The sequence below is a fragment of the Lissotriton helveticus genome, chromosome 12, assembly GCF_964261635.1.
Source record: "Lissotriton helveticus chromosome 12, aLisHel1.1, whole genome shotgun sequence".
Classification (NCBI taxonomy): domain Eukaryota; kingdom Metazoa; phylum Chordata; class Amphibia; order Caudata; family Salamandridae; genus Lissotriton; species Lissotriton helveticus.
In genome coordinates, this window is record NC_136073.1 from 728,857,230 (window position 1) to 728,884,547 (window position 27,318).

At 49.9% G+C, this 27,318-nt stretch overlaps 1 protein-coding gene across 1 annotated transcript in view; it reads right to left on the reverse strand.

Moving 5' to 3' along the window:
* Positions 1-27,318, reverse strand: part of ITGA10 (integrin subunit alpha 10) — a 456,216-nt gene that overhangs the window by 104,197 nt on the left and 324,701 nt on the right. Inside the window, exon 16 of the mRNA XM_078670796.1 lies at positions 213-379. Coding sequence (XP_078526922.1) covers positions 213-379 — 167 coding nt within the window. The remainder of the gene's footprint in view (positions 1-212; positions 380-27,318) is intronic.

Below are 27,318 nucleotides of genomic sequence, written 5' to 3' on the forward strand. Positions count from 1 at the left end.
TGCTTCTCTCATGTGCTTGATCCATCAATCTGTTGTGTTATTGGAAAGAAATTAATATAAATGTGCCACTGTAAAAATGTATGTCATTCATGTGAGATCTAAGTGGAAAACCATATTTGGTGCATGCTTTTTGAAACTCTGCTGAACCGGACCTGAGCTTGACAAATGTTCAAAATAAATCCATACATAAATAAATAGGCGCTCTCACTTACCAAACTGGCTGTCCCATTTGCCTGGGGACCTTGACGTCACCCCGAAACAGATCCTGGTGGAGATGCACACGGTGTCCTTCCCACTCCGCTGGCAGTTCTTCTGAAGCACATTGATGGATAGAGGCTTGACGTCTATGGAGGCGTTGACTTGTACAATGCTCCTCGACCTGTTGGGAGCAAGAACAAGTCCCTTTGAGTAGAGGCATCCTGAAGTCATCAGGAATCATTCTGCTCACATAACTGCAAGGTCTGGACTTAGGAGCCTCTTTGCTTCTTGATCTACTGCCAGCTATAATGCAACAGCAGTTCTCTTTCACATATTCCATGATGAGATTCTCAGCTGTGGTTAAATCTATCCCATGTGTGGACATGGGAAAAATAGAGAAAAACTGATGGGGTTGGGAGGGGATGGGACTGGCAGAGGTTACAGAAATAGGGGGTGGGAGAAGTCGGGGAAGATAGTCATAGCAGAGGAGAATCTCCTAAGTAAGACAGGAGAGGATTAAGAGCATGGCAAAAATAAATACCGGTGGTGAACCCCGCCCCCTTGTAAAATACAAATAGTATCTCTGTGGTTTGCACACCTTCGAAGAGTGATTTTTGTGCTGACTGCTGCTACACGTTGGCCCATGGCAGTACCTCTATGTTGGAATGACAGTTCAGGAAGGTAACACATTTGATAACACATTTGAAAAGTCTTTCTGTAGAGGTCTTGTTTTTTAGGTCAAGCCTAGCGGCAGAGGGCATGCACATCTCGCTCTGCGAGGCATGCTGTATTAGCGTTCAGGAAGGTAACACATTTGAAAAGTCTTTCTGTAGTGGTCTTGTTTTTTAGGTCAAGCCTAGCGGCAGCGGGCATTCGCATCTCGCTCTGCGAGGCATGCTGTATTAGGGTATGCACTGGAAGCCCCGCCCACTCTCCACCCATATTTGCCGTTGGCTTGTGTCATTGTCTTTCGTAAATGCTGGCTTCTGATTCGTAAATAGGCTTGTTAGTCCCTCCGTGGTACTGCCTTGTCTGCATTTGTTACCTCTCATAATGACTGGACCTTTTACTGGTGGTGTTACACGGTATGCTTTATAAGTTGGTGAGCACTATTTTCTTTAATGCTCTTCCCCTATTCCACCCATGACATTGCTTCTTTAATGCTCTTCCCGTATTCCGCCCATGACATCCCAGCACCCGCCCGCTTTTATATTATTAAAGTGCCTATTTTCTTTACAGCTCGGTCCGCTTCAACTATAGCAGCCGCGCTTATTTATTTATTTATTTTATGACACGGTCTTCCCGTATTATACCCATGACATCCCAGCACCCGCCCACTTTTATATTATTAAAGCGCCTATTTACTTTACAGACGGTTCACTTCAACTATAGTGGCTGCGCTTATTTATTTATTTATTTTGCGGCGCGGTCTGAACTTGCTCCTTTTAAAATGTATTATTTACTTATCTATTTTTCAAGCACGGCACGCTTTTATTAGAGCGGCCATACACTTTACTTTCCCCTGGAGAAGCAGCTAATAGCGACCCCATGCCGTTTTTTTAACAACAACTCCCTCCACCCCCCGGGGACCGGACGAAGGCATCTGCTAGCAGCTGCTGGTTGCCACTGAGTCAGATTTCACTTCTATGGGTAATGCTTGTTGTACAATGCAATAGGTCTCGCATTTGCGCAAGTTTCAACTATTGGCATTGTAAATAAAATCGACCTTGACAATTGACACCTAGGCATAATAGGCCTCTTGGGTCAATAATTTTTAGCAGTATTGACTGCCAAGGGTATACTTTTAAACATATCGCTGGATGTTTACCCTTGTTTTAATTTCAATCTATCACACTGGCACGATTTTTCTTTACCCTCCTCTTGACTCATTACCCGCACACCGCATGCATCATCCGGCATTCCTCTAAAAGATCTCCGATAAAGTGACCCTTCGGGGGACCCGTAGGGAATTGCAGCGCCGGCCCTACGAGGAGCAAACGCCCGATGATGAAGCATGACACTCTTCGGGGTGTGTGAGGGCAACAGAGGAAACACAATGTCTTTCCCTCTCATAATTTTGGGTCTTTTATACCTAGGAATCCCCCTTTCTCTTTTTTCTTTCTTTTTCTTCCAATTTTTTAAGTATGGGTGACTTTTTGCACCACGATGCATGGGTGACTTTTTTCTCCCTGGCATAGGAACTTTGTCCTCCTTGTTGTTTAAACATTGATTTTCGGAGCACGGACACTGGACCTTATAAGCTCCTTGGTCCCCCCCTCTCTTTTTGATATATATTGTAAATAAAATGCCTTGTAAGCAGGAGGGGTGGTAGCTAGAAGCAACGCTACTGCTTTTGTTATAGGGGGCCGATACTGCAAAACTGGCCCCGAATGACAAAACCGGTCCCCACAGGCACAAAACCGGCCCCCACCCCTCTGACCCACCGGTGGAATGCGCAGTGCCCGCTACGGTCAGTCCGGCCCTGCATGGAACCATGGTTATACCAGGCCTGTTGGATCCTTTTTCTCCGTCCAATGTCTTTAAGGCCACCATCACAGATCAATCTGCAATGACCCCGGTCTTTATGATTCTTTCTTGAAAATCTGCACACCGAAGTTACCAGGCCCAGCACTGACTTGGCTTCCATTCACTCAGCTTCCATTCACTCTGCTTCCATTCACTCAGCTTGCATTCACTCTACTTGCATCCGCTGTTACCTGAGTCATCTGTGTCATCTGGATCTATGGTGGAACCCCTGCCCTCTGAGGAGTGTCCCACTCTCTATGATATATAGGAGCTTGATGAACACCTCAGGTCAGTGACACCCCCAACCACACTTAGTCTGAAGGCGGCCATTTCCTGGAGGTCGTTCGCCATCATGGCCACCTGACTTTCCTGATTTAGGACTCTGCACAAAAGCTTTCTACCCCTGCTCTGCTTCCTGAGCTCCACCTGCCCGCCCTTCCAGTTTCTCCTCCAAGGCCTTCACCGCAACTTATTCAGGAGCCATATCTTCGTGTGATGATTTTATTCATTTCAGAGGAGCCCTCTCTGTGAGTGAAGATTCCGCAGTGTTGGGACGAACTTCCAGAATACTTATGTTGCCCCCATTGTCTTTCACCTACAGAAAGTTTATGAAACTCTTCTCTCTGTTTCTATCTGTTGGACGCAGTGGGACGCTGTTAAGAAAGGCTCAGTAGCAAAACTGAAAATTCTGATTGGGCCACCAATTTCCAGATGAAATCTGGGCCTTACATTCAAAATTGAAGGCTCTCTCAGGAAGGTCCTTGTTATGCCAGAGAAGGGGTATTGCTAGGTGTTCTCAGTTCAGTTGGTGTCGGCCGATGGCTCTGGGCAGTGCACGGGTGACCGATGGATCAAGCTGGTGCTTCTTCCGGCGAGATACTCCTCCTGCTAATTTCCTGGGCATCATTGTGATATGGCTACAAGCCCAGTTGTGCGTCAATCTGCGACCATATTAATGCCGCCTTACTCCCGCCCTGTCAGATCTCAAAGATCCCGTGCTTCCTGGCCACTCCAGCTCTCACCGATGGAGCCTTCCATGTGCACTCCACCACCCAGTGACTAGGCAGCCAAAAAATAAGGCCTGGGTGTTGCCCCTGATTTAAGTCTCCATAGAGACGCCATCATTTCCTCCAGCTCAGAATCGCTCTCACAGTCTAATGCAACCTTTGGGGACATCAGCGGGCTGATGATTGGGCCACGACTCCTCTAGAAGCCCAATGAAATGCGACTATTCTGGGCTTTGCCTGCTGTGCCCCTCGACCGTCTAACTTTCTGTTCTATGTAGGTGCCCGGCTCTTCTAGAATAGGAAGTTATCACAGTGGCATAGCAAGGGAGTCGTGGTCTCTCATGCAAGCAAAATGGCCTCCTGCCCCCAGTTTGATATACACATACACCCATAATGCAGGTTTAAAGGGCCCCTCAACCCCCTGGGCCCTGGTGCCAGTCCACCTGCTGCACTATTCATAGCTACCTACACCCCTGAGGCCAAGCGGTTCAAAAACAACATTCTTTAAATAATTTGAAACACATGACTTACTAGGTCCTGCAGTCAGAAAGTGAACAGCAAGTGCCAGCTCTTGTCCAACTTCCAGATGGCTCAGTGCTTATTTGTTTTCTAAACCTGCCAATTAGGGTGGGAGCCTGCTTGCTCAGGGTACATTTGGAGGTTTTGTGAAACTGTGTAATTTGAAATCTCTCTTCCCTCGTTTGCAGCACTTTTACCTCATTCACCGTGACCGTTCACACTCACTCTATAAATAGTCATTTCAAAATAACCGGAGAACAGCGTCGATTTCCATTTATTTTTAAAGTGGTGTGAGATATTCATGTTCAAAGCGCATCCAAACCCTTTACGGGGAAAAAACAATTGCCAAACAATTCTTAGAAGAAAAATGAAGTTCTTGGGATCTTCAAAGCTATCCTTCAAAAGTTACAGGGACAGGCTTGGTGTGTAATGCCCTGACCACGTATTCATGATGATGTCATATTTGTACAAAACTGACCGAATATGATGCTTCTGTTTTCGTTGTTTCCTTCTTTTTCTTTTCTCTGTTTGGTTTTGGTTAAAAAAAAAACACGTCGTATTTGTATTATTTTGTATCATATTCGCTATTTTTACTGAATGTTTGTTTATGATAAAATGCCAATAAAAAAATACATTGTATGTTTTTGTATATTCATGCTGATGCCAATAAAAGTTTTTTTTTAATAAAAAAAAAAAAAAATACAACAAAAAAAGTTACAGGGACAGGACCTAAGAAAGACTGATAAAGGGGGTGGCACGAGCAGGCTGTGCAACAGGGGCATATGAACCTAGGGTGTGAAATTGTCCTGCAAAAATAATGTGTCCTAAATATACATTGAAAATATATTGCCCAATGGAATAAATACTAGAAAACCTGCAGTCAACAGGATCATATTTTTGTAAAGAACATTTTAGACAAGATAGGTGTCATACGATATTTGTCTAGGATATTCTGACATATAGTGTCATGTGGAAAGACTTAAATTCATATCTAGCACTCATTTCTCCAAACCTTCTTTAGAATGTTCCCTTAAAATCTGGAACTCACTGGGGCAAGCTCGCCTCCTAGGGCCAGAAGGACTAATTCAGAAAATAACTAACAACACACATTTTCAGTCAATACTTATCTAAAGAAATTTGCCAGGCTCTGATTAAGATAAATTTGGCATAAATACATACACTAACAAAGCCCGATTGGGTTTAGAGCATCTCTACATGAACAGCATCAGGGAAAAAGCTTGGAATCCATTGTCCTATACGAAATTATTGCATTGCCTGCCCGTGCCTTACAATGGCTTTGTGAATGGACTTCCATCCGCTCTATGCTTGCCCAAAATATTGGTTCTGAAATGCTGCAGCAAAACTAGTCAATGTAAAAAAGACCGAGAAGTGTTAGAGGAAGTGCCACTGTGGTTCCAATGGTCAGATTACGGTACAGAGGTCAAATGATAATCCACACAAAAGCAATTAAACTCATCCTGTGGGAAAACTCAAAACTCATTGTTTCAAATTCCGCGCCTGTCAGTGACCCATGTCGTCCAGCAAAGCTAGCTAACTTTTTCATTCCTATACTTGATTCTCTCCAACCAGTTGTGAAATGCCACCGAAAAAGGTCAGAGACCTCTTCCATGGAATCACAACTGTTCTTATTGACTTCCATGTGGAGTTGGCCTAACGGCTAGGGCGCTTGACCTCGGACCTGGGGATCTGGGTTCGAGCCTCGGTAACGACGCTAACATCCTGTGATTCTGGGCAAATCACATAATCTCCCCGTGCCTAACAAAAATGAATGTGTGTCCTCGTGTAACGTAACTGGTGCTATGTAAGGCGCTCAGATACCTGATTCGGGTCAAGTTTGTCCTATCTGAATGATGAACATCCGCAATAACAATTGTGTTAGTAATTCCCACTCTCAGGGAAACCCCACTCTTCCCTGAGGCAACGTTTGCCATGGGGCCGGAGCCAGGCCGAGAGTAGCTACGGACTCCATGGTGGCAGATTGAATGGCCAGCTTCTCCTCCACTTTGCCAATTTTTACATGATTTTGACATTATTTGCCTCCACTGATATTGTTAGATAAGAAAGCATTGAGGACTTAGAGAGGTCATTCAAAACAATATCCTTTTGGGCAACACCGGACTGGGCAGCCGCGGTTCGTGCAGGTAACAGCGGTGAGGCCGTGTGGGGGGGATTTCGAGGGACGATGCAGAGGGAAAATTAAACAAATGATTATTTTGCCTCAGCATCGTCCCTTGAAGTCCCCCCCAACGTGGCCCCACTGCGGTTACCTGCACGGACCGCGGCGGGGACTGTGGGCCTCCCATGTCTGTTGAGATGTTTGTTTTTTAAGTATATCAAAAAAGTTTTGAATAGGGACCTACCCTTTCTGACAGGAAAAGGATTGGGTCAACAATTATACAAAAACAGAGCTCCTTTTCCTGATTTTATACCTTAACCATGGTGTACCAATCCCAACCGGGACGTCCACCTTTGTGAAAGAGATTTTTGCAATATTGTTTAGGTTACCAAATTTACAACTACAAATATCAAAACCATCGGTATCATGAAGGACCACATATGAATCAAAGACTTAGTAAAAATTTGCCATTCATTTATTTGTAAAAAATGTGTTTTTAAAAATCATAGTACCACAATTCTGTTACACAAAAACAACACGAAATATATATTCACTTGATGCAACAATACTTATTCAACACTCTTTAAAACATTTAATAGTTTAAAAGTTGCTTATACAGCAATGTTTACCACAAACATGTTAAAACATTTTTAATTCTAGAGCAATATATTTTTAGGAACAAACTGTTTTAAAGAGTGTTGAATAAGTATTGTTGCAATCAGGAAAAGGAGCTCTGTTTTTGTATAATTGTTTTGTTTTGTAAAATTTCTTATTTTGCAGGTTTAAGTACAACCAATAACACAGATGAAAAGGTCACCTAGGTGCTACACATTCCGCCTTGCAAGGACACAGATTCAGGAGCATTGTCCCCACGGAAGGCGCAAGAAGTCTGTGCCCCGTGATGATAGCCATAGCACCAACAGTTCGATGAAGCCAGCGTCAGCAGCGGCCGGGGCGGATGCCAAGGGGAAGGGACCCCAAACCAATGTTCTGTACCGCACAGCCGAATAGCTATGGACCCAGCAATGAGCAGTAAACACCCAGAGTGACCAGAACAAGAAGAAATTAAACAGTTTCCCCCCCCCCCACCCCCCATGGTGGTGACCCCATCACACATACCCGCACATTCGACCTCCAAACTAAACCTGAAAGAGATGCAGCGACCTCAAGGCTGCAGGACATACAGCTGAGGGCAGACCTTTGGACAGGAAGTCAACTAACGGGCCCCATTGGAACTGAAAATCCTTGAATTTACCCAGGAAGATGTCCGCCATCCTTTCCATGCTTAAAAGCTTCCAAAGTCGGGCGTGCCACAGAGATATTGCCGGTGCCTCACTCCGCTTCCAGGCAGCAGCCAGCGTAAGCTTGGCAGCGCCCAGACAGAGCCATAAAATCTTCTTGTCGGCCCGAGTTTGATGCTCAAGACCGGGGTCACGCAAACCCAACAGAACGAAGGCAATATCGTCCTCTATGGGGTAGTGAAGGATGTCCCTGATATGCGAGAGAATCTCCTCCCAAAACGGCCTAATCACCGGGCAGTCCCATCAGATGTGGCGGAAGTCCCCAAGCAGCCCACAACCCCTCCAGCATAGGTCAGACGTGGCCGGATAGATACGGTGAAGCCGAGTTGGGCACATATACCACTGCGTCAGCGTCTTGAGGTGGGCCTCCCGCAAGTGGAGCGAACGATTAAATGTCGTTATGTCCCTCCACAAGGCCGACCACTCCGTATCGGAGATGTCTCTCCCCAGCATGACCTCCCACTGGCCCATGTAGCGGTGCCTAGGCGTCAACGCCGATTTAAGCAAGAGCTGGTATAAGAAGGAGATGGCTCCCTTCATGACATTCGAGCGCAGTATGAAAGCCTCGAAAGGCGATGGGGGTCTCGTCGCAGCCTCCATTATCACGGGTGTGGTGGCCCAGTGATACAGTTGTAAATGACAAAATCGCTCAGCATGGGCTATCCCGTAATCCCTCATACAGTTGGCAAAGGTTTGGGGTACCCGCCCATGAAACAGATGAGTCAACGCCCGGCAGCCTCCCTCCCTCCAGGCATCAAAGACCCCCTCCCGAAGCGCAGGCGGAAAAGCTGGATTGAAGTGTATAGGCGTAAACGGCGATGGGAATGTAGTCCATCGCTCATCAGCAGCTAAGGAATCCCAGACCTTCAGGGTGGTACCGGTAGGAGTACTGATATAGGCGTTCAGCGGACGGTCCTTCTTGGGCTTCCACGCCAGGTCCCAGACCGACCTGCCAGCCACGCTCCGGTCCATATGCAGCCAATGTTTCTCCGACGTTTGCTGCGACCACTCCACCAGCACTCTCAATTGCGCCGCTTTATAGTAAAGCTGCAGATCAGGAAGACCCACACCTCCCTCGGATCTCAGCTGCCGCAACACCGTAAATGAAAGGCGGGCCCGGCCCCCCTGCCACACAAAGCGCAGTATCTGAGTTCTGAGACGCCGAAAAAATTCGTTAGGAAGAGGGATGGGTAGGGCCTGAAATAAGTATAAATATTTAGGGAGGAGAACCATCTTAACAGCATGGACCCTGCCCAGCCAAGATATAAATTTGGGCTTCCATTTCTCCAACTCGTCTCGGGTCTTTGCAAACAAGGGTGGGAAATTGGCCGAAAAAAGCCCGCCAACCGTCGGGGTCAGGTGAACCCCCAAGTAGATTAGAGATCCATCTGCCCAAGCCAAAGGAGTCAAGGGCCGCACTCGTTCTACCTCCTCCTGAAAGAGAGTAAGATTCAAGATATGGGATTTGCCATAATTAACCCTGAATCCTGCCACCGCCTCATAGGCCAGCAGGGCTTCCCGAAGGCATGGCAGTGAACGTTCCGGCTCCGTTACCGACAATAAAATATCATCCGCGAAGAGCGTGATTTTGTGTTGCTCTCCCGTGAACGGGATACCCCGAATCCCCTCGTGCTCCCGCACCGCCATTGCTAAGGGCTCAATACTTAATGCGAACAGGAGCGGGGAAAGGGGACACCCCTGCCTGGTGCCTCTGGAGTGCGGAAAAAACTCCGACATATGCCCGTTCACTGTCACCCTAGACCTCGGGCAGCTAAAATTGGCCCGCACCATAGTAATGAATTTTTCCGAAAACCCGAAGGCGGTCAAGGTGTTAAATAGGAAGCCCCAATCCACCCTGTCAAAAGCCTTTTCGGCGTCCAATCCCACTAGCACCGCTGGGATACGGAACCTGTTGGCCTTTTCAAGTAAGTGTACCACCCTGCGAGTATTATCGTGGGTCTGGCGCCCCTTGATGAAACCGGATTGATCCGGGTGTATGACCGCAGGTAACAGATCCTGCAATCTATGCGCCAGGATCGCGGAATATAATTTAGCGTCTACATTAAGTAGAGCAATGGGGCGGAATGACGCACAATGGGCGGGATCCTTCCCGGGTTTAGGCAGGACCGTGACCACCGCCTTCGCCAGGGAGCCGGCCGAGGAGCCGGACACGGCCATGTCGTTAAAAAGAGAAGTTAGGAAGTCACACAGTTCTGAGGCGTAAGATTTATAGAAGATCGCCTTATAGCCATCCGGACCAGGCGCTTTGTGTAATTTCAAGCGTTGAATGGCTTCGAGTACTTCCTCCCTGGTAATCGGCGCTTCTAGCAAGCCATTCCACTCGGCGGAGATCCGTGGTAGGGGCAATCGCCTCAGGTACTCCCTCTGAGCCTCCGCGGCGAGCCTGTCTCCCGCATACAAGTCCGCATAGAAGCGTCCAAAAATAGCCGCCTTCACCTCATCCCTGTGTTGCAATACAACCGCCTCATCCCGGATCCCTCCAATATAGTCGCGCTCCCTCTTATCTCGCAGCTGACGTGCCAAGTGCCGACCCACCTTATTCCCACCGGAGTAAGAATGTCGGCCCAGCCTCAGCATCGTTAGTTCAGCCCTGTTATTGTAATGAGCCCGCAGTTTCCCTCGCACCGCGGTCAAGGGTCGGAGGGTAATTATCGAGGAATGGAGCTTATGGGCCTGTTCGAGGCGGGACACCTCCGCCTCCAGAGCCTCCCGGTCTTTACGCCGCTCCTTATTAAGACGGGCATTGAGGCCCAAGCACGTGCCCCTAATGGAAGCCTTAAAGGCATCCCAAGTGTTAGTGACCGATGTATCAGATGCAGGGTTAAGCTCAAAGAACTCCCTAATGGCCGCCCGCAAGGCTTTGTTGGAGGCATCATCCCTGAGCACCGAAGCCGGGAAGTATCATTTTCCCTGTCCACCGCTAGTCGATGACCAACGGAGGCTAAGCACCAGCAAACTGTGGTCTGACACCGAAAGCGGAAGAATGGTGGAGTCCAGGACATCTCCCTTAAGGGCCTGACTGATAAAAATGTGATCCAGACGGGAGTAGGAGTGATGTACGTGAGAGAAATAAGTGTAATCCCTGGCAGTAGGGTGATAAAAGCGCCAGCCATCAACCAACCCCAACTCGCCCACCCGCTGCTGTGTAGCTGCCGAAAAAACCCCTGCCCCAGCCCTGTGGAGCCCTGAGCTATCCACCGACTTGTCCCACACCAAGTTAAAATCCCCCAGGAGGAACAAGTGGCCGTCAGCAAAGTCTCCCACCTTCTGCAATAAATCTTGTAAGAACTTATTCTGACCTGCATTAGGAAGGTACACCACAACAAAAGAACAAAGCCGCCCTTGAACAAGCCCTTTCACCATCAGCCATCGGCCAACCCTATCAGTGCGCACCTCAATGGGTTGGAAGTGTAACGCAGCGCGAAAAAGGAGGGCCACCCCTCTATGTTTCGTAGAAGCAGAAGACCGGTATATAAGGGGATACGCCTTATGCTTGAGCCGCAGCTCGTCTCTACGCGCCAAATGCGTCTCCTGAAGCCCCACAACATCCAACTGATGATCCATCACGTACTTCCACACTTTCTGCCGCTTCTGAGGCGAGTTGAGCCCCTTAACGTTCCAAGTCCCTATACTAACAGGCATACCAAAAAAGAACCCCCAAGCTCTCTACAGCCATCGTGCCTGGACCCCCACCCGCACTCAGACCCTTCCCCAATTAGAGGCCCAGCCGAGGGACCACCCTGGACATCCCACTGGAAGGCAACAGATGAACCTGAGCCAACCCGTGTCCGGCGACTAAACACAGCATAAGGAAGGCAACGGGACAGAAACGGCATCAGCAATGGCCAACTCGACACCCCCCTCCGCAGCCCAGCACTCATCCCCCCCTCCAACACCAAGGGATCCATGCCAGAATAGCCCACAGCAAGTACAGAGTCCAAGTCTAGACCAAAAACAGCTGCCGGGCCCAAGAGGCGGCACCAACAACAGAAGCCAAGGGAAAACGCCTCGAGAGGCGACAACTCTACACACATCCAGCAGTCATACTTCACCACCATCCCACCCCGCCCCTCCCCTACCCCACACAAAGGGAAATAACAGCGAAAAAGAATACCAAGAACAATAACAATAGAAACGATACTCATCGTGAGTTGCATCACTCCAAGTAGTCCAAAAGTCATGGAGATCCGTCCACTCCGGGGACGGAATAGGGAGACCAATCCGGATCCTCCCAAGGTCACGATCCGGGGAGTCTTCTCCAAAAGTACTTCCATTCACCCAGACCAGGGTGGCCGATGCCCCCTCCAGCGCCGATCCGTCAACAACGAAAACTCTGTCACGCTGCTCCGGAACTGGCCTGCGACACCGGCAGCGTCGACGAAGCTACTGAAGCTACTGCGTCCACCCTTTCCTGCAGGCTGGTATTGCGGTCCGGGCGCACCCGATCCGGAGAGGACCCCACTCTGTGCCATGATGAAGATCGACGGCGCCGCCGAGACGGGGATGCACTCGACCTCTGTGATGGTGCCGCACCATCCAAACCCAAGAGATCCTTCGCTTCACGGAGGGAGCGTATCTGCACCAGCCGATTTTGCCATCTGAAGATGATCCTGAAGGGATGGCCCCAGGAGTATGCGATGTCACGCTCCCGCAGAAAGGAAGTTACTGGGCGGAAATCTCTCCTTTTTTGGAGTGTAGAGGCTGCCAAGTCCTGGAACAGCTGAGGACGATGACCCCTAAACTGCAGCGATGCAATGGCCCTGGCTTTACGAAGGATGCGCTCCTTCACTTGAAAATCATGGACACAGACAAGGATATCCGGGGGCGCCCCCCACCCCCCTCTCCTGGGCAAACCAACGCGATGGACCCTATCCATTCTGACGTCCTTCACATCTTCTTCGTCCAAGATCTGCAGAAACAGTTCCTGTACATAGCCTCGCAAGTCTCCTGCCTCGCCGTCCCAGGGCACCGCCTTAATGCGGATGTTATTCCGATGGGATCGGTTTTCTAAGTCCTCCGTGTGCGCCTGCAAATCCAAGTTTTGCTCAGTGAGACGGAGGACATCCTGTTGGAGTAAGTGCACATCATTGGCCGTGCTCAAATCATGGTCCTCCAAAGTCGCCACTCGTTCGCCAATCCCATCAACATCCCGTCGTACCTCCCGAAGGTCGGATGCCAACTGCGCCCGCAGCTCGGAGATATCCTCCTTGATGGAGGCAAAAAGTTCGGTCATACATGCCTTGGTAGCCGGGGCCTCATCATCGGACATCCTCGGCGAGCCACTAGGACCGGGGGAAGCCGGCTGCTGTGAGGATTTAGAAGCACCGTCTTTCACTACCCGCCCCTTGCGGGCCTGATTAGACATGATGCCGGGCAGGCCTCCTCCGGGTGGGCGTCCACCAGTCACTCTCAAAGCCAGGGGGATGGGAGCCCGGGCTCGCAGGTGTAGATAGCGGCCCCACAAGGCGGCCCAACTTGGTACCCCCCTCTGAGCACCAGGTCGACAGCCCCCAGAGAGACCTCGATCTCCGAGATTCCAAGGGACAGGACCGTACAGAAGTCAAGGGACCAGGAAGCCCCCAGCCCCCGATGCCAAGTTCCGGAGGGGAGGGTGCAGCGGGCAACTCAGACACCCGCTATCCAGGCGCCGGCGATAGGCACACAAAGCGATCAGGAGAGCCAGATATAATGGCGCCGACACGTTCCCTGTCCAGGCCACCTCCAAACCATCAGATGCAAACTCCCAGCTTCTTCACTAGCCCTGCTCCAGACCGCAGCCAGCGATCGGGGCCAGCACGATCCAAGCCTCAGGGAGGGGCGCGGGGCTCCACCAGACCCCCCAGGCGATCACGCACTTCAGCCGGAGTCCAGCCTCCCCGGGCCCACACTCCACCTAGGCCCCCGCAGGCTGCAACCCCCAGGGCTCTTCCGCTCCGTAGGTAGCCGAGCCGGCTCCAAGGTCACTCCCCCGGCTCGGGCTGCTGGGCGCCACTCACACCCCCGTCCAGGCCAGTGCGCAGCTCCTCTTACTGTGTCCGGGCCCCACAGCGAGTCACAAGGGCCAGCAGCAACCGGAATGCTCCCGGAGCCCCCTCCACTCCTCCGGGCCTGTCCCACGTGGCTTCCGCGCTCCCTCCAGCTCAGGCCCTCTCCTCACCTCCGGCCGGGACAGCCACACACCACCGGCGATCTCTGTCACGCTGCTCCGCCCTCCGCTGAGCGTACGGCTCGCCCCAGGGGGCCGGTGTATGGGGAGGACCCCAGTCGGGCAACGGGCAAGCCCCTCTCCGTCGTCGCGGTCACCCCGAACCTCTGGGCGGCCCTCTGGGTACGCGAGCCCGGGGATGTAAAGGCCTCACTGCTTCTCCGCTCCAGTAGCCGCCACGAGCGGCTCAGGGCTCCGCAGACGGCACCGGACCACTCCGCGCTGTGTCGCAGACCTCTGACAACGGTCTGGAGCCAACCTGCGCCGGGGACAGCGAGCTATCAGCAGCAATGTCGGATCGGCGCTGGAGAGGCTCGGAAAAGCGTCTTACACCGACGCCATCTTGGCCACGCCCCGTATAATTGTTTTTTAAGTATAATCATAATAAAAACAGAGGAGAGAGTAGGGTGCTGGCATGGTCCAGTCACTGTCTGGCAATATCACCCTTGTGACCGGGAATGGCCCAGCGTTTTAAGAACTGGTATCTTTCACCTCTGTATCCCCATTTAAGCTGACAAGAATAAACAAAATGTCAACTACAAGTCCGCTGTATGCCCGGGATAATGAGTCGGAGGACCACCAACCCCATGGGGCAACAAGCAAACACGGTACCAGGTCCCCAGAATCAGGTTCCAAAATTAGTTTGAAGGTTACAGTTGAAAATATTCCAAGGTTCTCACGTTTCTCTTCAGGCCTGCTAGTTATTAGAGTGATGATCTAGTTCGGCTTCCTCCGGCGATGACGGGTGCAAGATGGGTCCACCTTTGGCCCGGGCTTTGCCCGTGCAGCGGACTGCACTAAGCACTTTGTAGTGTGTTTCAGGAGGCCAAACCCCTTTCCTCACAGCGTGTCAGCACGGGTACCTCCAGTCAAAAAGGGCAATAAGCATGGAGTCCCCTCTGATCGATGTTGTCCATGGGGGCCAAGAACCCCCTTGCCACCAAAGAAGACGTCACCATAGGTTTCTCCCTACCAGATTTAGATTTAACCAACTTCATCTGGTGCTGGCTTTTCCTAAGCCTAGTGTCTGGAATGTGAAGTTGAGCCCTTCCACTTGTGATAACTTTTCTGCTCAGGATCTTGTGCATTTTAACTTTTTCTGTGGTTATTATGATGATCCACGAAGGACAATCTGTTGAAATCTCAGAATTTGTCCAGGTTAAGCCGGCTCTTATGCATCGTTAGTTACTACTGGATGTTCACACAACCTATGTTGCTGCTGGCTTCCTGGCCTCCTTATTGAGCTGCGGAGGCGCTTAATACTGGTTGTGGGCAGGCCTGATGTGTCTTTTATTATGCACTGTATTGTTGTCATGAGATTTTGTATGACTGTCCTGTGTTCTGCTGGGGTACCCAACTCCGTACATAATGCACTTTATAGTGATCTGGTTTTGAATTCCCTGGATTGTTTACATATCTGTTTAATTTGCACAATATATTTTATAGCCCAGGATTGGTGAGTCAGATGGACCCGACTGTAATGCACCCTTATTGTGATGTGTTGTTTTATTCATTTTTACGTGGTCTTTTTATTGATATTATCTTACTGATATGACTGCTTTTACATAATGTTTTATCTAATATTATTGTGTACTTTTTTGTGGTGTAGTTAGACCAAATAAAGGAATTTTAATGAAGATGAGGAATCTATAAATCACAGCACCCTCTTGTCCACATATTCCAACTCCCTCCAATCTTCTCCCGCACCACTTCCTATTTCACTGACTGATCCTTTTGGTATTGTGTTGCTCCAGGGTCTCCAAAACCACCTTGTAAGGCCTCTGCAAGGCTCCATTCAAGTACATTTGCCTTAACATTTATCACATCAATTGTTCTTCCCCTTTTTTCCCTCCATTTCCTACCATCCCATTACATTTCTTTCTCACCTTATTTTTTTTTCTGGCATTTCTCTGTCCCCCTCACTTTTAACATGCTCTCAACCCATTTGCCACGTTTTCATCAATTTTTTGTCTCCTTCTCTGAACTTGATATTTATTTATTTAGAAAACAATTGCACATCTGTTCATGAACATGCCCAAGAGAAATCTATAAGCCAGAGGACGTATAGAATCTTCAGCAATATGTTTAATGTAACTTACTTACTGTAGATAGAAAAGCTAATGGCGAGGTTTTCAATTATTTTATCAATCAAATAGCCAAACACCAAATTTTCGATTATTCTGTAAGATTACTTTCTGAAAGCACTAGAGAGCTGGAGTGGGGGAGGTGAGCTGTCTGGCTTAGATCCTGGTGTCACTATTTACATTAGCAGAAATAACGCGTGTGAATGCAATATCATTGGACGCGTCTTCTGACCACTATGGCTCATGGCCAGTGCCTGAGAACAGTGAAATTGATGGAATGCTATTGTTTTCCTCGACCAAGTCTTGAACATCTTTTTCAACTTTCTAGCAAAGGTTTCTGACGGATTCCTCATATTCCTCTGTGATAATATATTTGAATATTCACTAACGTACTTTTTTTTTTTAGTGGGCAGGCTAGAACTAATATCAACAAGGCACTGAGCCATAGAGTGTCAGTTGCCACAACACTGCCAACTGATTATTTCAGTTACCGGCCTCGGATGGTAGCCCCGGCCAAGACTGCGATGTTCAGCTTAGGAATCCGTGGATAAAAGGCAAGTGCGGCTTTATATAAATATTGGAAATAAAAAAACAATCTAAAATATTTCAGTGAGACTGAAACAGTAGAATTGTGTATGTAAACACCCCCCATATTTGTAAAAAAAAAAACTGGAAAAAAAACTGAAGGAAACGGGGAAAGGGGTAGCATATTGAAGCAGTGCGTGGAAAAAAATAATAGGGCTACAGAGGCCTGCGTAAATCCCTGCGTTTACCAAAAACAGCTAACTTCGACCCAGACCATCAGGCAGGAATGAGGAGTCAACAAACTCCCGAGCCGTGTAAAGATTCTAGGACACCGTTTTATGTTTAAAACTTATCCTTTAATTACGGAGCACCGGGGCTGGCTTCCTCTAGCTTCGGCGCCAGAGAACAATGACCCCGCCTACCACATCCTGTGACGTGGTTCCTGTTCCGCTAAGGAAACACTAGAGCGCTACCACATCTCCCCCCTTTATGCACAATAAACAAATGTACCAAAGTCTTACTTCCAGTCCATTTCATAGTCCTTGAATCTCTCAGGTACCTTAATTCTCCGTCCAGCTCGAGTTTCCACTCTCTCATTCTTTCTCTCTTCTCCCGTTGTCTCGTGTTCTCTTCTCTCTCTCGTACCTTCTACTTCCTCTTCCTTCGTCTTCCTTTCACTTCCTTCTTCACTTCTGCTTCTTCCTTCCGCCGTTACACTCCGCTCTCTTTCTGTACCTGCCATAAGTCCTTCTGTTCCTATTTCATTCCTTCCTTGCCTTTCTCCGCCTTCACTTTCTCCGTCCTCCGCGACATCCTCTGCTCCTTCTTCCACATCATCTTCCCATTTCAGTATCTTGCTGCATTTAGCCATTCTGTCCATCGACCAAATCTTACCATCGCTCAGGAGAGCTGATCTGGCGTAGGGTTCCACCACCTTGAGGGGAGGTGAGAACTTGCTCTCTCCTTTTCTCTTCATGATGGCTAACTTCACCCTTACCCAATCACCTTTGTCCAGTTCTGTGCTGTGAGTGTTCCGTCTTCTGTTGTAGTGAGACGTGTAGACTTCCTGAGCCCTCTCCAAATTTTTCCTGACCACCGCCGGTGACCACTTGCTCTGGACAATCAACTTCCTCCACGCCGCATTGTCCTTGGTGAACGCTTCTCTGCCTCTTAAGATCTTGAAGGGGCTGTAGCCTGTGCTACCCGGAGTGATTCGGTATGCCCAAATCATCTTCTCAAGCTCTTTTTCCCAATCCAGTCCATCTTCTATGGCAGCCTGTATGGTGCCCATGATCACCCTATTGAAACGTTCCACTTGGCCGTTCCCCGCCGGGTGGTAGATCGGGGTGTGCTTCACTTCAATTCCGTTTCTTTTGGTGAAGGCTGTCCATTTTTCCGAAGTGAACTGGGGTCCATTGTCGCAGGTAATGATCTTTGGGATACCTTCGCTGACAAACGTGGTGCGCAAAAACTTTATCACAGCTTCAGTGTCCACTCGCTCCAAGATTTGTATCTCAGGCCATTTGGAATACCTATCGATGGCAACCACCACATATTTTTGAGTGCCTTCCTTGTTCAGGACTGGTCCCATTATGTCCACCGACAACATCTCCCATGGCCCATCCGGAATCGGAAATCTTCCCAGCGGTGGCCTCAGCATGCTCTGAGCTTTGTCCGACTTTGCACAAGACTCGCAAGAGCGCACATGTCTCTCCACCTGCGCGTCGATGGCAGGCCACCAGTATGCTTGTCTGGCCAAGGCTTTCGTTTTTGTGATTCCCTGGTGCCCTTCATGTAGTAAGGACATCAGTCGTTCCAACAAGTCTCTGGGCGGTACCACCTTGTCCCCTCGGAGCAAGAACGTTGGGTTTTCAGCCAAGGACAGTTCCTCTCGAACTTCCCAGTACCTCTTCAGTTCCTCCTTTAAGTGTCTTTTCTCTGGCCAGCCGTGAACTACATATCCTTTTACAGCTACTAGGTCTGTATCTTCCCTGTAGGCCTCCTCCCATTCCTGGGCGCTTATCACCTCTTCAGTGTCCTGGATGGTGGCTACCACGTACCCATCCCATTCTTGTCTTTCCTCATTCCGTGCTTCTTCCATGGCGGCTGCCCTTCTTAGGAAGTCGGCTACTTTGTTCTGTGGTCCTGGAATGTGCTCGACTTCATAAACAAAGTCCAATAGCCGTAGGGTCATCTTGGCTATCCTGGGTGTAGCATGGTCATGTCCGCTTGATGTCAGTACGCGAACCAATGGCTTGTGATCGGTCCTCACGAGGAACTTGGCGCCCCACAAGTATTGTCTAAACTTCTCGACCGCCCAGACCACTGCCAGCATTTCTTTCTCCACCACACTGAACTTCTCCTCATTGGGTGAGAGCGAGCGGGAGGCGAAGCTGACAGTCGACATCTCTCCTGACTCCTCTTTCTGCATCAGTACCGCTCCTAGGCCTCGATCACTGGCATCTGTGGTGAGAATAGACTCAGCTTTGGGGTCGAATCCTTTGAGGGGAATGGCTGTTCCCATTTCTAGCTTGAGTGCGTCGAACTCGGTCTGCTCTTCTTTCCCCCATTGGAACCTGTTCTTTTCCTTGAGCAGTTGCCGTATGTGGTGTGTCTTTGTAGCGAAGTGAGGAATGAATTTGCTGTAGTATTCGGCCATTCCTAGGAATGACCGAACATCTTCTTTCTTTTCCGGGGTGGGCGCCTCCATGATGGCTCTCATGTTTGTTTTCTTCGGAGTTATCCCTTGTCCTCTCACCTCATGTCCGAGGTATGTGACTGACTGGACGCCCAGATTGCATTTGGTCCATTCGGCGGTCAATCCGCTGTCCTGCAGCTTCTGTAGTACTTTGTGAAGTTTCATATTGTGTTCTTGCCTCGACTTCCCCATCACCAGAATGTCATCTTGAAAGAAGAGGACGTCCTTCAGGTCTTTCAGGAGCTTGTGCATGATTTTCTGGAACACGGCAGCGGCTGAAGCTAGGCCGAAGGGCATCCTCACGAACTCGTAGCACCCGAATGGCGTGATGAACGATGTGAGGTGGGTGCACGACGGATGAAGTTTGACCTGATGGTAGGCCGACGAGAGGTCCACCGTGGAGAACCATGCGACGTCCTTCGTTTTCGCCAGCATTTCACTGATGCGTGGCAAGGGGAATTTGTCTATGACAATGTTTTTGTTTAACTCTCTTAAGTCCACGCAGAGACGTACCTTGCCGTTGGGCTTTTGGGCTACGACCAGGGGCGACAGCCACTCTGCACTCTCTATCGCCCTAATGACTCCCTCCTTTTCCAACCTTTCAAGTTCTGCTTGTACTGCCTCCCTGCTGCGGAACGGAATGTTCCTCACTTTGTGGACGACTGGTACTGCCCCTTCTTTCAGTTTGATGAGGTGTGTGTACTTGCCCAGCTCACCGATCTGCCCGTTGAATACCTTGGGATATGTCTTCCGCCACAGCTGCACGTCTTCCGTGATTTCCATATCCATGAGCAGGATTTTCTCTATGCCTCCTGGGTTGAGCTGGATCCCCAAGGCTCCTTGGTCCTTCCAACTCAGCACGGACGGGCCGCTCTCTGCAACGTACAGCTTGCACTGCGCATGACGGCCTCTAAATTCAAACAAGAGCGGGCAGTAGCCTAGCATGGGGATCTTTTGTCCAGTGTACGTTACCGGTCTCACATCCATGGGTAGGAGTGCTTCTTTTATCCTTGACGCAAAGTTGTCTTCCCACACCTGCCTCTGGACGATCGAGATGGGTGCTCCACTGTCCGCGATCATCTCCAATGGTATACCCCCTATGTGCATATCGAGCCGGGGCCTGTCTGAGTTGGAACCATCCATCTCCAGAATCTGGACGTCAATGTACAGGAATTCCTCCTCATCCCCTTTGTCGTCCTGATCGCTGGAATCGTCTCGCTGATCTTGGTCCACCAAACGCACCACGGCATTCTTCGGTTTCCTGCGACACACCTTCTCGTAGTGCCCAAAGATGTTGCAGTACGAACATCTAGCTTTGAAGGCAGGGCACGCCTTGTCGTTTCCTAGGTGGTTATTGCTCCCACACCTGTGACACTGGTTTTTTCCTGTTTTGTGTGACTTGCTGTCCGCCTGTGATTTGGTGGAGAAATCAGCTCTATTTCCTCCCTGGGCCTTCCTCGTCTCACTTTGCTTCCAACGGTCGTTTCTGTTTGGCGCCATTATTCTACACACCGCTTGCGATTCCTGGGCGTCTCTCTTCGCTGCTTGAGCACACCTTCTCGATAGCTCTGCTTTCTTTACCATCGCCCAGATTTCCTTGAGTGGAGCGTCGCCGTTCACCCACAATTTCTCCTGTATGTGGGCACTAGAGGTATGCATAATAATTTGGTCCCTGATGAATTCATCCAGCAGTCCTCCAAATTTGCACGTGACAGCTAACTTTCTCAGTGCTACAACGTATTCGTCCACAGACTCGCCGCTCTTCTGCTTCCTCTGAAAGAAGTTAAATCTGTCAATGGCGACGCACACCACAGGCCTGTAATGTGCGTCTAAGTCTTCGATGGCGTGATTAAATACCTCCGTATCTGCTGCTGCTCTTTCTCCTTTCACAATGGTGTCATAGATCCTGAGCCCTTCTGGACCTAAGTTGTGGAGAAGAATCTTCTTTTTCCTCTTACTCGAGAATGGGGTGTCGCCTTCTTCTTCTAGCGCTTCCAGATAGTTAAGGAAGTACCTCTTCCAGTCTTCCCATTTCCTTTCCGGTTCTCCGCTTTTCGTGAGGAATGGAACTAGTTGGGTGAGGGATGTGCTCTGGCTTGCCATGGCTGGGTTGTTCCTCCTGGGCCAGTGCTTAATTTGGGCCGGTGCTTTCCGGTGCTTAGCACCGGCACTAATTTCTTAGGGCCGGGTCTATGCTCAGAGTACAGTGCCAATTATCACGTATCAGGCGCCGGTGCCTCTCACACCTGTGTGCTCTGCGCTCGGCCGAAGCAGACTTCACTTGGCAGCAGGCTCAGTAATTAACAGTTAAAGAGACGACGTGCACTGTTCTCAGTGCTACAATATTACTTTTGATCTGCCCTGCTGCCTGGAGATCCGGGCTGAGCCTGCCCGCCGCCTGGCTGCCCGCAGTTGATTTATGTATGGCAGCTTGGCCGTGGCGCCATGTGGGGGCGCGACGTCACGTCCTGCAGACAGGGTGCGCGCCGAATTACATTTTGGAATACAATTATTGGAGGTGTCAGAGGCCTCAGCGGTTAGCGGGTGGCGCCGGAATCATGGGGCTTGGCTGCCAGCAAGGGTGATCGCACCCCATGCAGCACGGCCGGGCCGCCGGCGCTGTGGGGCAGAATATTATGGCTGCCGCCCTGCTGGTGAATACTTAACGATGGATTAAAACTAACGGGTGTAATTCCCGTACTTTCATGGTAGCTGAGAATGCATGAGATCGGGTGCAACTGAACGGAACAAGAATTGTCGATCCACTCGCCTCAAGTACGCTAGAGCGCAAGTGGGGTACGGCGGCTGCAGTTTAAATGAACAAGTGGCTTAGGAGTGGCAATGGCAGCGATGCTGTACTGACACCATGACCGTCCGAGTTGTTATTTCAATGAGTCAAACACCCGAGGGTCCCGACCGGCGGATCAGCTGAACTTCGCATGGACTGTGGCAGCCTCTGGAGTTGTTCCCCAGCAGTACACCTGCCCCTCCTGTGCAGCTGCTGCTGAGCTACACAATGTAATCATGCCCGGCCCAGTGCTTGCTGCGGTGGGATTCGTTGCAGCGAGGGGCGGCCTGCACAATTGACGTTACTCAAATCCACTCGTAAAGTAAGTTGTGCCTCAGCGAGGTATTTCTCTTATCAGTGTACTTTATATTTTATTAGCGCTGGCTCGCCAACAATGCTGCCGCTCCTATTACATCACGTGGTCAGTGCCCGCCGGTGTGTGTCGGTGTCGTTGCCCTGTGATAGTCCATAACTTAAAACAAAAATGTGAAGGAGCCCCTCTGTTCATCTGGACAGTGCGCGAGATCTGCATTCACAGTTTTCATCTTTCAGGGTGTTGTCATCCACACGTGGTGTCCTGCTCTCCACATGCGGCCTAAGCAGCATATTGTTTATAAGACCTAAACGCTTATGTTTTTATAATCTGGTGATTTGCTGCAGTTTTAAGATCTTCTTAGAGTTTCTTAATGCTCAAATGGGGGTAATTTCTGATAGTTATCTGTTTCCCTCATTTTCATTTCTTGATTTTACTCGTGGGAAAGTGTCACTCATAGTCATTGAAATGTCACGCATAATTACACTGGCATTATGAAAATGTCACACACTGCAATCTGAAACCTTGGCAGCTATGAGAGTACAGTGAATGCAATAATGATGTATGCTTTGTAGTGTGAGATAACAGTCTCCTCCCCACAAACGGACCGCCAGAATCTGTTAGTGAGGTGACGTGACTGCTTCAGCTCTGCGTACGTTCTAACAGTCTAACATACGAGAGCAGCAACAACCGCATCTTTATGTAGCATTCCTTGAGCTTGCCAGGCTTTTGATTCTTTGACTCAGAAGAACTGTTGTCAAAATATGGAAAAGTTGGGGATTGACAGGGGTTTGATATCTTTAATTGGGATTTTGGGCAATGATACCTCAATAACTGTACCCATGGCCTTTGAAAGGGATTTAGTTATTCTCAATATGACAAGGAAGGGGTGGGATAGGGCTGGCCGTGGGCTTCTGTTCTTTTTTTCCTCTACGTCACTGAATTTTCCCATGGGGAGAAATGAATGAGTTAAGGATGTGTCCATATAGAGTAAAAGTGATGCCCTCTCCCATGCAGATTATGCAGTTCAGGGTTTGCATTAGGATACGGTGCACTGTTCTCTGCCGCCATGCACAATTAAATCTATGTGCAGAAGAGGACAGATTCAGAAGAGGCACATTTCTGCAGTGGGCAACATTGTGAGGGGTAGACAGAGGATTTTAAAGTGGTACTATATTATTATACATAATTCTATTGTAATATTGCTTCTGAAAGTATCTTTCAGAATTGGTGGGTCCCTCAAACTCTCTTCTACGCCAGCTGATGATGTGGGTGGAGCCAATACAGTAAGTCAGTGGAGCCAGTCAAATAAGTAGGTGGGGGCGGGGTAAGTGGGTGTGGCCTCCTACAGAAATTTGAGCACCTGGACTTAATTTTTTACAAATTAAGCACTGTCCTGGGCGTAGGTACAGTGACTGTTTGCCTGGATGGACTCCCTGGGGCGTCTTGCTCTTCTCCCTCGTCCTCTCTGTGCTCTCCCTCGCTGTCCTCTCCCAGTCCACCCTCTGTGGTGAGAGCTGTCGCTCGGGAGCTGCCTCCTGCCCTATTACTCGATGGGCCTGCGGTCTCCGCCAGCGTGCGCCTCTATTCTCTGGTGCTTAAGGCACTTCGAGGGCTTACCGTGATGTTGGCCAGGTGCTTAGAGGATCCACGTGGGGTTGTCTGCAGCCTTGCAGTGCACACTACCCCTCAGTGATGTTGTTTCTTTGGGCTGTGGCCTTTTCTGGGCTCTTGTGACTGTGTAGGGCCCCCTTTTGGCTTGTGTGCGTTTTTGGGCGTTTTTGGCGCTCTTTCCGCGCTCCTTGCTGCCTTGCCGGCTCCTCTGCCGCGCTCCGTGTCCGTTTTTCGTTGCCTCACGCGTAATGCGTGCAATCGCAGGGGTCGCGTGCGATTGGTTATTAAATATCCCGACTCGTCGCCATTGTAAAGATTCTAGGACACCGTTTTATGTTTAAAACTTATCCTTTAATTACGGAGCACCGGGGCTGGCTTCCTCTAGCTTCGGCGCCAGAGAACAATGACCCCGCCTACCACGTCCTGTGACGTGGTTCCTGTTCCGCTAAGGGAACACTAGAGCGCTACCACAAGCCGCATGCCCATATGCCAAAACTATATTTAAAACATCAGACTCGTTGCCCCGAACTACAACCGCCTGGCTCATCTTAAGAAAACTCAACGATCCCAAAAATTTGAAATATTAACTCAATACAATTTCTCCTACGTCACATTTACATAATGTTCCGTAGCTTCGCAGCGATTGGGTTTATATTTACAAGCAGTAAAAGATGAAATGGGAGATTGTCCTAACTTTCACAGGTAAACGCCAGATGGCAGCAGAGGGCGCTGAAAGAGAAGAGGGCTGCTGCTGTTGATACAAGTCTTGTGAGGCTTAGATTTTATCACTAGGGCTCCAGGTTTTATGGTATTTATTTTTTGACAGTTTCACTTCATTTGATCCATGTTTTTGGCTTCCATTATATATGCTATTTCATATATCCTATGTAGTAAGAATAGAGAAAGGCAAGGGCGTGTGGGACAAGGATGAGTAAATGCTGTCAAAATGGCGGGCTTTGAGGTGAGGAAAGTTCCATCCTAGCACGCGGTGTTGCGCGCCTCGTGGCGGGATCAGGGAAACTGCGCAGCGTGTTCCCTTTGTGTCTGAGCCCTGTGGATGGACGGGCCATAGAGGAAAGGAGCATTAGGGGTCAGTTGGGGTGACTGGCTTGTACAACTTACAAAAAAAAGCAGGGCTTTAAGTGGGCCGGGTCTGAGCACCAGCAGTTTTTTAAAGGGGGCCTCGAAACGGGTCTCTATTGGGCTCTGTTTTGTGCCCTGGCATAGGAGTCCATTCCCCCCCCCCCCCCCAGACTGCAGTGACAGCAGGCACATGGATGTGCGAGCGGTGAGCGTTGTAGGGGAAGGGGAATCCTTTAAAGAGAGTCATTTTCTCTCTGGATTTTCCTTCTCTTTTTGAATCCCAGGAGCAGCAACATTATCGTCTTGTCACCAGGGCTTTAAGTGGAAGTGTTTTAAATATTATATACAAGCCATCGTTGCTGCTTATTTATCCTATGCAACAAACAAACATTGACAAAGACAATAGTCGTGACTTGTAGGTGTAGTGTCCTCCGGCCGGGTAGGGGTGCAGTCTACCCACGCTCGGAGGACGCTGTTTAGCGCCGGCGTGAGTCGTCACACGCCGGCTATAAAATAAAGAGGCGTGGCCCGGCTCCGGCAGTCGGGTCCACGCGAGTGAAAGCAGAGTCCGTGTCCCTCGCATAATTGCGGATGCTGCGCCACAATCACCACACGCTAGCAGCCCCATTATTACACTGGCGACGAGGCGGAAAAGAGCCTACGTGCCCTGCTGCATGCACTCGATCACCAGCAGTGGTGTAGAGCCCTTGAAGGGGGCCATATCACCACAGGGGTGCTGGTAAATCTGCAGAGGCCTACTGTGGTGCTCCTGCGAGTCCTGCCTCAGGCTGTTAGAGACCCCCTGCCCGTGGGATACCCGGAGGAGAGCGGAGGTGACCCTATTTGCCCTGCGTGATCCCTAACGCGAGCATTTCATGCTCCTCTGGAGGGAAGAACATCACGGTGAAGTCTGCCACCCAGAGTGCAGGGGCAAGATCACTGAGCCGAGAAGGTAGGCCGTGCACGTGCCGTGAAGAGTGTCTGCAACTGCGTGGAAATGGCGTCCATCCCGGCCATTGAGCCTTTCACAGTTGATGGCGCCCCATCTGCCCTCGCCCCGCGGTTGAGAGATTGGACTGACCGGCTCCAGATATACTTTGAAGGGGCAGTCATTGCCCGAGAAAGGCGCAGGGCCCTACTGCTCCATTTGGGAGGCAAGGACATCCACCGCATCTACAAAACCTTAGTGGAGGCCACACCCAAAACCTACGTGACACTGCTAAACGCCCTAAACGCACATTTTGAACCAATGGCGAATAGAGACTATGAGAGATTTATCTTTCGCCAGGCCAAACAAGAAGCGGAGGAGTGGTTAGATGCATTCCATGGGCGGTTAAAGGAGCTGGCAAGCACGTGCGGATTCAGGGACGAACAGGAAGAAATCAGAGGGCAGATAATCCAAGGATGCTACTCATCCAAACTCAGGGTGAACATCCTACGGGAAGACGGGAAACCTTTGGCTGATATCCTCACTCTGGGCCGATCGAAGGAACTATCGCAAGCCAGGGCGTCCCACATGGAAGCAGCCCTCCACCGACTCATCAAGACAGAGCAGGTGAATGCGGTGGAAGCAGTAAATGTGGTGAGGCCCAAGGTGCGCCAAACTTCAGGGAGGAGACCGCAGGAGAAGAAAAAGGAGTGCGGGTACTGTGGAGGCACGCCTCACCGTATGCAGGATTGCCCAGCGAGAGGGAAGAAGTGCAGCTCCTGCGGATGGATGAACCACTTCGCGGCGGTATGCCGATCCACGAAATCGCGGAAGGAAGCAGCGCAAGCACACAACAGTGAGGACATGGACAACGACACAGGAGACCACCCAGTCCACTACGTCTTTGCGATAGACCAGCCAAAAAGGAAGAGGCGACGACTTCCAAAGTGCAGGATCAAAATCCACCAGCAGGATGTGAGAGCCACCATAGACACTGGGGCCTCAATTGAACTCATGGCTGCAAACGTATACAATCAGTTAAGCCCACGCCCTCCATTGCAGGAAGCCAGAATCAGGGTGTTCGCGTACGGACAAAAGAAGCCCATCCCACTCCAGGGATGCTTCAAAACGGAGCTAAAGCACAGGGACCTCAACATCCCAACCACCGTGTATGTGACCCAGGAGGGAAGTGGAATGCTGCTGAGCGGGCAGTCAGCAGAGGACCTGAAACTAATTTCGTTTGCCATGGCAGTACAGGAAGAAGAACTTGAGGTCATCATGGAAGAGTTCGAAGACGTCTTCAAGGGCATTGGATGCCTAAAAGGGAAGGAAGTCTCTCTCCCCATTGACCCGTCAGTTCAACCAGTGGCG